At 44.3% G+C, this 9,379-nt stretch overlaps 1 protein-coding gene across 3 annotated transcripts in view; it reads left to right on the plus strand.

The window, feature by feature from the left end:
• Window positions 1-803: 803 nt before the first annotated feature.
• Window positions 804-9,379, plus strand: part of LOC108714711 (E3 ubiquitin-protein ligase PDZRN3) — a 174,576-nt gene continuing 166,000 nt past the window's right edge. For all 3 annotated transcript variants that reach the window (XM_018259165.2, XM_018259167.2, XM_018259166.2), the window contains exon 1: window positions 804-1,617. In XM_018259165.2, the coding sequence (XP_018114654.1) occupies window positions 904-1,617 (714 nt within the window). In that variant the 5' untranslated portion in view covers window positions 804-903. The remainder of the gene's footprint in view (window positions 1,618-9,379) is intronic.

Here is a 9,379-nt window from a genome sequence, read left to right on the forward strand (position 1 = left end):
AGTCGCCTGTTGATATTTAGCCTCTTATTCAGGGCGATTAATCTCCCTGAACTGCCTCCCGCCGGCTAGAATCTAAATCGCCGGCAGGATGGCACTCGGAGCACTTCGTTTTCCGAAATTGTCCGAAGTTTCCTCGTGAGGCAACTTCAGGCGACTTTAGAAAACGAAGCGCAGCGATTGCCATTCCAACGGAGATTTATATTCTAGCCGGCGGGAGGCAGTTCGGGGAGATTAGTCGCCCTGAAGAAGATGAGATAATCTCCACAAATCTGAGCGTGCATGTGTCTCTGCCCTTAAAATAGCTTTTGGCCACTTTTTGGCTAGTTTGTTTATAGTCTTTGGCTGGTTTTGAAACATTAACGTGGCAACCCTGGTTTGAGAGCTGAAAGGCACGAAATACTGTTCTGTTATGTTGTCCAGTCACTCCAGCCTTTATACATTACATTTTTGTGTAACTAACTGTATTAGAAACATTTTTTATTTTGCACACCCTATCTATTTACCCAGTTTTTATTTTTACACTGAACTGTTTCTTTAAGAAATTACTTTTTGCATTAACCCTTGTAGTACTGCTGTGCCACGTTGACCCTTCTTAATGCCAAGCTGTGTGCCAGTTAAGAGGAAAGTAAGACCAGGAGAAGCTGTGCAGCAGCAGCTGAGGTTGCCTGTTTGTGCAGGAATGATGTGTGAGCAGGAATCTGAGCAGAGTGAGCCCCCCTAACTGCAGTACTGACACATGTGCCTTCCCCCTGCCCCTCCTTCCCCAGTCCCTGCCTCCAGTACAGCTGGTGGAGGCTCCCCACCCCCATATGAGTCAGTAGCCGCAGCCTGCAGCCAGCCAGTCTGGGATCTCCCAATGCTCAGCCAGGAGCCCTCTGCTAGGCACTTCAACGGGCACCGACCATGGGCTTTGAACTGGATCGTTTCAGTGGGGAGGTGGACCCCGACTTCAAATGCAACTTGTGCAACAGGGTGCTGGAGGACCCCCTGACCACCCCTTGCGGGCACGTCTTCTGCGCAGGCTGCGTCTTGCCTTGGGTGGTGCAACAGGGCAGCTGCCCAGTGAAATGCCAGCGAATCTCTGCCAAGGAACTCAACCACGTGCTGCCCCTGAAAAGCCTGATCCTCAAGTTGGATATCAAGTGTGACAACTACTCCAGGGGCTGCGACAAGATAGTGAAGCTGCAGAGCTTGGCCGAGCATGCTGAGATGTGCGACTTCTCCCCGGCCAAGTGTAGGAACAAGGGCTGCAGCGAGGTTCTTAACCTGCGGGATATGGATGCACACATGCGGGAACGCTGCGACTATAGGGCGGCCGGGATCTGCCAGAAAGGCTGCGGGCTCATGATCACACACCGGGAGCACAGGTTGGGGGAGCACTGCTGCCTGAAAGCTCTCAAGGGGCTCAACACTGTCCTGCAGAGTAAAATTTCTGGGCAGGAGACTGAGCTCAAGAAGAGGGTGCTGAGGTCCAGCAAGAGGGAAAAGTCGCTGGTGTCGCAACTGTCAGCCGTGCAGAATGAGCTGCAGATGACAGCGCTGCGCTACCAGAAGAAGTTCACCGAGTACAGTGCCCGGCTGGACTCCCTGACCAAAGCTGTGGCTTCCCCAGGCAAGGTAAGCACTGGGCTGGGGCAATAAGAACCATGGTCGTAAAAGCATTTAGATTAATTAAAGGGTGGTGACAGTTCTCTTCTTATTAATTAGTTTGGCAGCAATTAGCACTGGTGTCTTCATTGCAACACAATTACTAATTACAGTCAAACTGCTGCCAGTGTGGCACCAACAAGGCAAAATGTATTGATTTAAATAGAACAATATATTGCTCAGTGATTGTCTTTGGCTCTGGTTACCTACAGCTAAAGTCGTAGCTACTGGACACTAGTGTGCCTTGCAAGGTTTATTTTTGGCAAAGGCACTGGGAAAACACCCTGCAGCTTATTTATGGTACTACTCCAGTTGTCCACTGACAACCAGCAAAAGGCTGCTGAAGGTTGCTGGGAGTTGTAGTGTTCCAGCTGGAGACACCCCTACAGGTCCAGACTTAAAGTGCACCATGACCTTGAGTCCACTCTGTCCGGCCAGCAGCCAAGGGACAGGCTGATGACAGTCGAGTTTGACTTTCCTAATGATCAGCCCTCTGTATACCCCAAATATGTGCAACTAGACAGACAAAGCTGCTGCAGAACATCTTGGAAACTTTCCTTCTCTTCTCACCAAGGGTGTGACTTGCAGGAACAGAATGGGAGTTTGCAGGATAAATCGTTGTGAAGTTTCCAAGCAGCTGGGAGTTCTCCTGCCTTATCCCTGTGGCTGACTACTTGTCCTTTAAATGACTGATATCAGTTTGTTATCTGATGGCTCCAGGGGACGGGATATAAAACAGAACATATATAATAGATGTACTGTATATGGGGGGAAAGGAGGGGGTGGGAACAATCTGTCGGATCCCAGTATAACTTTTTCTTTTGGGTTTTTAGAAGCCTTGATCCCTGATCCAATGAATTGCTGCTCCAACGATACAATGGGACACTCGTACACACACAGACTAACAGCACATTTGTACACAAACAGAATCAGATACAGGAAGTTTACCTTTTGCAGCAGACTGGTGGGGGCTTTTATTTGCACTCCTCACTTCCTCGCCCTGTGGCTGGAACACATGAAGTCAAAAAACACAGCTGTGAGTGATAAGGGCAAGTTAAATGGCTTCCCCCGGGGCTACTGAATAACAGCACTCTCTCTATTGCCTGTCCCGGGATATGGGGCTGTGAGTGTGCTGCTATTCACTGATCTGTTCTGCTGCATTTATTCCTGAGTTCAGGCAAACCTTGGCATTAGCAAGGGCTACGTGGCACGGCAGTACTGCAAGGGTTAAAGTATTTTAAAGGACAACTGCTTTCTCTTTAAAATGATGTTATATATATTCTGCTTCTTTAACATTTCTCATATTTAATACCCAGTCACTATCATATAATCCCCCATCACCTTTTAGAGATGTAGTTTTAAGCAGCTGTTGCTTTAGATGACATCCTTCTTGCAATTCGTGTGTCCGATGTTTTTTTTTTAACTTATGGGAATGTTCTCCAGCATTTATTGGGTTAAGCCCAATCAGGCTCAGAGCAGTACAGTACTGCAGAAGAGCCCAATCTGATCCCCTTGCTACACATCCTTAAAATGAAATTCAGTTTCATCATCTCAAAAATTGCATCGCGCCAGTTCCTCTACCTAGAGGCAGTGAGAGGGTTAATGCCACGGCAACTCACGTATCACAAACCAAAATTGCAGGTTCTTAATATCAAAAAGAAAAATTCTTTGCTAATGTCAGCCTTATACTAAATGCAGAGGGGAAGGTCGCCAGCTCAAGAAACCATGATCTGCCGACATCGCAACCTTATAAATATCCCCTCCTTTGACTATTGAAATAGATTTTTTATTGCCAGGTGCACAGGGCCTGTAATACCAATCATTTATTGGAATACTTAGAGAAACCTTTACTAGCCATTTACACTTGTTGGAGATATAATATATATATATATATCTTTTTTTCTATCATCATATTTTTATTTTACTTCCCCTTTAATGATGAATTATATTGAGGGTTTTGGGGGGTTGGGGCTAGTTTAAAACACATTTTGCCTACAGACCAATGTGTGTCAGCTGCAGAGTCGGGCAAGGGGCAGATATTTACAGCAGGGCACTGGGGCAGTTCTAAGGAGGCAAGATCTGCTTTATAAAGAAATGTCAGAGGCCACTGCTTATAATAACAACCCTGTATACAAGGAGACTTAACCTTTTGGCAGATGCAGCTTGTGCCTAAAAGGCTGGGAAGTTATTACTCGTTGACCTACAACAAGTCTTAACTCCCAGGATTCTCTAGAAGCTAATTGATGCCTGAGGATGCTGCGGAAAAAAAAAACCCTCCGTAGGGGATGATGTAGGAAATATACTGATGGAAACACAAAGTACATTTCATTTGATGGCCTGATTAACCGAGCACCATAGTATTTCTGTATTTCTCTTCCAGTCTGTCATCAGCACCGGATTTCATTTCTGGGCGCCCCTAGGCCGCACGGTCCAACCAGGCTGCCGCGCGGTCCTAGCGCCCGCCTTCCCAGCGCGCCGGTGAAAAAACGCCGGCGCAGCTGGTGTAGTTGAACGGGGACGCGAACGTCCCCATAATGCGGCTGGCCGGCATGCCGCCCCTATTTTTTTGCTGCCCTAGGTCCGGGCCTATGCGGCCTTGCCGCAAATCCGGGCCTGTCTTTCATTTACAGCCCCGGATTTGTGGAAAGGCCACCTAGGCCCGGGCCTAGGGCGGCAGGATGCTGCCCAACCACACCGACATTGGTTCAAAAACACTGGGGAATGCGCTGGTGATATAATAATTTTTTAAATTTCCCATTTGCCAATACCCATTGCTCCTGTCCCCCTGGAGGGGACAGGAGTGACAAACGGCAGTGGGCCTTGGGGTGCCCACTATGTAAATCTGACCCTGGTCATTTAGAAAGCTGCCTGGGTGCTAGAGTCAGTGCCAATGGCTGGGTTGGCACAGGACAGACATAATCTGACAAATTGCTCCGTCTGCCCTTAGCCACATCCAAGGCTTTGCTAAAATATGGGGGGGGGAGATTGACAGATCTGTTAAAGGGAAGGGACACACTCTTAGATACGGGGAGATTAGTCGCCCGGCCACAAATCTCCTCTTCTTTAGGGCAACTAATCTCCCCGAACTGCCTTCCTGCCAGCTAGAATGTAAATCGCCAGTGGGATGGCACTCTGAGCACTTCATTTTCCGAAGGTACCCGAACGGGGAAATTTCGGACGACTTCGAAAAACGAAGCAGTCCAAGTGCCATCCCGCCTCGGATTTACATTCTAGCCGGCTGGAAGGCAGTTTGGTGGAATTAGTCGCCCCAAAGAAGAAGAGATTTATCGCCAGATGACTAATCTCACTACACAAGGGAGGTCAAATATCAGAAAAAACAATATATTCTCACCACTGCTGTGGGGTGATCCCGGTGCCCAAAGCCCTAAACCCGTAGATTAAGGAAGGAAAAACTTGCAATAACAAAGCGGGTTTCACACACCAGTTTACCAAAAGGCAAACTTTATTGGTCCATTAAAACCACCATGCCTGGAGCGTTTCATGCACAGTCACACTTAAGGTGGCCATAGACACACCGATAATATCGTATGAAACACATTTTCATACCATATTCGGTGCATGTATGGTGAGAGACGAGCTGACTGTTATAGGGAGAAGACTTGGATATTGGTGGGCTCGTTGATTGGGCTGGCTGGAAAATTTTGATCTGGAGCCTTTGAAGGCTGATTCAGCTATTGGCAATGCTGAATCGTCAGATACAGGTAGAATTCTATTGTTTCTACCTGTATATCTGACGATTCAGCTCTATGAGATAGATAAGATAAGATATTTTCCAGGAAAGATTGTACTTGTGATGTCTATGGCCTCCTTTAATCATAGGCATTCAGCAGACACACAGGACCTCAATTTCCAGCAGCCCACCCATAATACCAGCTATTGGAATGCCCCTGTCTTTCGGGGTTACTTAAAACAGGTATGTCCAACCTGTGGCTTTTGTTGAGCAACAACTCCCAGCAACCTGCCAAAAAAAGCCTTTGGAGAAATCTTATTTTGGCCTTACCTTATACATGCGCTAATAACCCACTAACTTGGTCTGGAGTAGTGATTTCAGCAGACAATGTTGGCCCATCTATGGCCAGCTAAACACTTTCCAACAAACTGGGCCAAAGTTAATAATTTTCGACCCACACAAAAACTCCTCTGATCAAAACTGCTCCCCCATTCTAGTCATGTGCTTACCCATACTTCTGGCACTGGTTTCTGCAGTAAAGGGGACTCCATCTGTAGGACGTTCCCATATAGAGCTTGTCACTCTTCTGTATATCCAGCCAAAAGCAGCTGAGCATGATGGGAGTTGTGCTTCAAAACAACTAGGTTGCACATAAATAAAACTTTAGGCAGCCCCCCACTTGCTTTACTGTAAGTGAATATGTAGGCCACCTGGCCCAGCGGGGGTTATTATTTTTCTAGCCCTTTACTGAAGCTCCAGTGGTTAGAAGAACATCAGTATCTTTATGTGAGCGCTTTCATTATACAGAATAAACATCTGTAGCACTAACACTGCCTCATTGTTCCCTTCCAAGAGAGGGGAAATATCCAAATCCCCCCGGATCATGAAATTCATCTTTATCCTGCTCCGTGTGACATTCCTCTGCCAAGTCCAACACTTCTTATTTTTAACAGTTATTTTAAGGTGGGTAGAAACCAGGCTGTTGGTGTCCGACTGGGACCCTACCCATGAAATTCCAGCCGCCCCCTCTTTATTCCCTGGCTTCATTGCATATTCTATGGGGTTGCTAAATGGGTCGCTGACTTGAGAGATTCAAGATACGTTGTTTATGTTGGCACTTTGTTTGCTGCATCTGTGTCTGTATCTGTGGTACCGGATGAGTTTGAAATAAAGGAATGGCTGTGGCTCACCAAAAGTCTTTGTTGGTTTAATTCCACGGGTTATCCTGTGTTCGATATCCCAAATCAATGTATCAATAATGTAGTTGGTTGTGGAACAAACCCAAGGCAGCAAATTGACTGCAATACTCTTTATTAGGATATAGAGTTAGAGTAACTCTATCTCCCAATAAAGAGTATTGCAGTCAACTTGCTGCCTTGGGTTTGTTCCACAACCAACTACATTATTGATACCGGATGAGTTTGGGAGAGGTGGGTTTTTCTAATCTGTTCCCATTGAGCAGTTATATGGTTATGGGATCTGTTATTCAAAATGTGCGGGACCTGGGGTTTTCTGGATAATCAATCTTTCTTTAATTTGGAACTTCATACCTTAAGTCTACTAGAAAAATATGTAAACATTAAATAAACCCAACAGGCTGGTTTTGATTCCAATAAGGATTAATCAGCTTGTTTCTAATCTGTTCCCAGGAATTCAAAGTGGGCAGGTTTTGGTTGTCCACAGGAAGGAACGTATTTAGCATGGAGCACCAGCAGGACACAGTCTCTTAAAAATAATCCTTTATTGATTTCATTAAAATCAAGAGACTTCAGGAACATATCAAAGACTACATGCCTGACGTTTCGTTTTGTTTCTTGGCTACCAGCCACTTTCTCAAAAGCTGTAGGTTGTCCACAAACCTAGGCAATAGGGATGTACAAGGGCCGGTCAGGTTCAGACCAAGTTGCGGTGGTGGTCCAAACTTTTACAAGGAAGTTCCTCTCCAGTGATGTCACTGCCGTTATGTCACCATCCTTATTCCTCCCCTATTCATCTGTGACATCACCAGAAAGGGGGGTTCATCAAGCTCCGTTTTCAAAAAACACTTGAAAAAGGGACAGATTAGGGATCCCAACATCTTCATCAATACTAGACCAATAGTAGCCAATCATCAGAGATGGGCGAATTTTTCCCGGTTCACCGAAAAATTAGGTAAAAGTGAATTTCGACGCCTGCGTTAATTTGTGTAAATTTCTGCGTTAAAGTCAATGGGCGTCCAAATAATGTTGACATGTGACACGTGCGACTATTGCGACGCATGTCCAGATTTTTTAACACAGGCGAATTTCCTCGGCACTTTTGGAAATTCACCGCAAATTTGCGCCTGGTGAGTTTATTCACCCATCACTACCAATCATATATTTAAATGTCAACTTATCCAGACAAATGACCACTCAGAGCACTCCATATAAAGCCCAATAGTAGCCAGAGAGCTCATTTTTAAGCCAGACGACTGGCCAGTTTTGTTGCCATTCTGTAAATTGTTTAACACTATAATTATTAATAATTATAGTTGCTGGTGGGTTTGGTTGGAGCTCCTCTTTCTTTTCCAGTGCCGGCTTCTACTTCCAGTAGCATCTATAGGCCCCGCCCCCTATTATGACATCAGAGATGGGCTGGTTGGGCACAGGTCTATAAATTATTCAACAGCAGAGGTTATACAATATTTTCAACAGCTAAACCTTCCCATAGCTATATATGTATATGCCTGCTCAGAATAATCGTTTCATTAGCAGTTGTTGACTGCACTGGTGTCTATACAGCCATGACGAATTCAGCAATCTATGCACACAGTGTTGTGTAAAGACCCCAATACCCTCCAGTGGCAAAAACCGATTAAAATGTGTTTATTTTCCAGCCTGATATAAAATGCATTAATCAAAATAATCCCTTTTCTTTGGCAGCTAGACGTGCTCCTTATTCCTTTCTGATAGTTCTGGAAACACAACTTCAAAGGCAAAGTAATCCCACGACTGATAAACAAAGCAGCAAGGGGGCATTGGAATTTTAACTCCTCATTAAGAATTGATTACAAATAACAAACAATATGCGCAATCATAAGAATAGTTCTGTGAAATGCTTAAAGGAAAATTTGGTGCCAGCTATTCATTTGCATTTTTACAAATATTTTAGTGAGTGATTAAAAAAATAACATTTCTTGGGAGGGCGGGGGCAGCATAGAGTTTGTGACCCTGATTCTGAACCTTAAAGGGGTCGCCTTTGCGTTAAATTTTAGTATGATGTCGAGAGTGATATTCTGAGACAATTTACAAACGGTTTTCATTTTTAACCATTTGTGGTTTTTAAGTTATTTAGTTTTTTTATTCAGCAGCTCTCCAGTTTGCAGTTTCAGCAATCTGGTTACTAGGGTCCAAATTCCCCTAGCAACAATGCATTGATTTGAATAAGAGACTGGAATATGAATAGTAGAGGCCTTAATAGAAAGATGAGTAATAAAAAGTAGCAACAAAAAGAGCATTTGTTATTTAGAAGGGCCCATTTGAAAGCTGGAAAGGGTCAGAAGAAAAAGGCAAATAATTAAAAAACTATAAATAAATAATGAAGACCAATTGTAAAGTTGCTTAGAAAAGTTTATCAAAGGTGAACTGCCACTTTAAGTAATATATTGGTGGATTCTGGAGGTGGGAAAAGAGGTTTCTAGGGAGTGGTTCATCTTTAAGTTAACTTTTAATATGTTATAGAATGGCCAGTACTAAGCAACTTTTCAATTGGTCTTCATTATATTATATTGTTTACAGTTTTTTAATTATTTGCCATAGTCTTCTAACTCTTTCCAGCTTTCAAATGGGGGTCACAAATGCTCTGTAAGGCTACACATGTATAGTTACTGCTACTTTTTATTACTCATTTTTCTATTCATCCCATCTCCTATTCACATTCCAGTCTCTTGTTCATGTCAGTGCTTGGTTGCTAGGGTAATTGGGACCCTAACAACCAGATTGCTGAAATTGCAAACTGGAGAGCTGCTGAATAGAAAAGTTAAATAACTCAAAAACCGCAAAAAAATAAAATTGCAAATTG

The sequence above is a fragment of the Xenopus laevis genome, chromosome 4L, assembly GCF_017654675.1.
Source record: "Xenopus laevis strain J_2021 chromosome 4L, Xenopus_laevis_v10.1, whole genome shotgun sequence".
In the NCBI taxonomy this organism is placed as follows: domain Eukaryota; kingdom Metazoa; phylum Chordata; class Amphibia; order Anura; family Pipidae; genus Xenopus; species Xenopus laevis.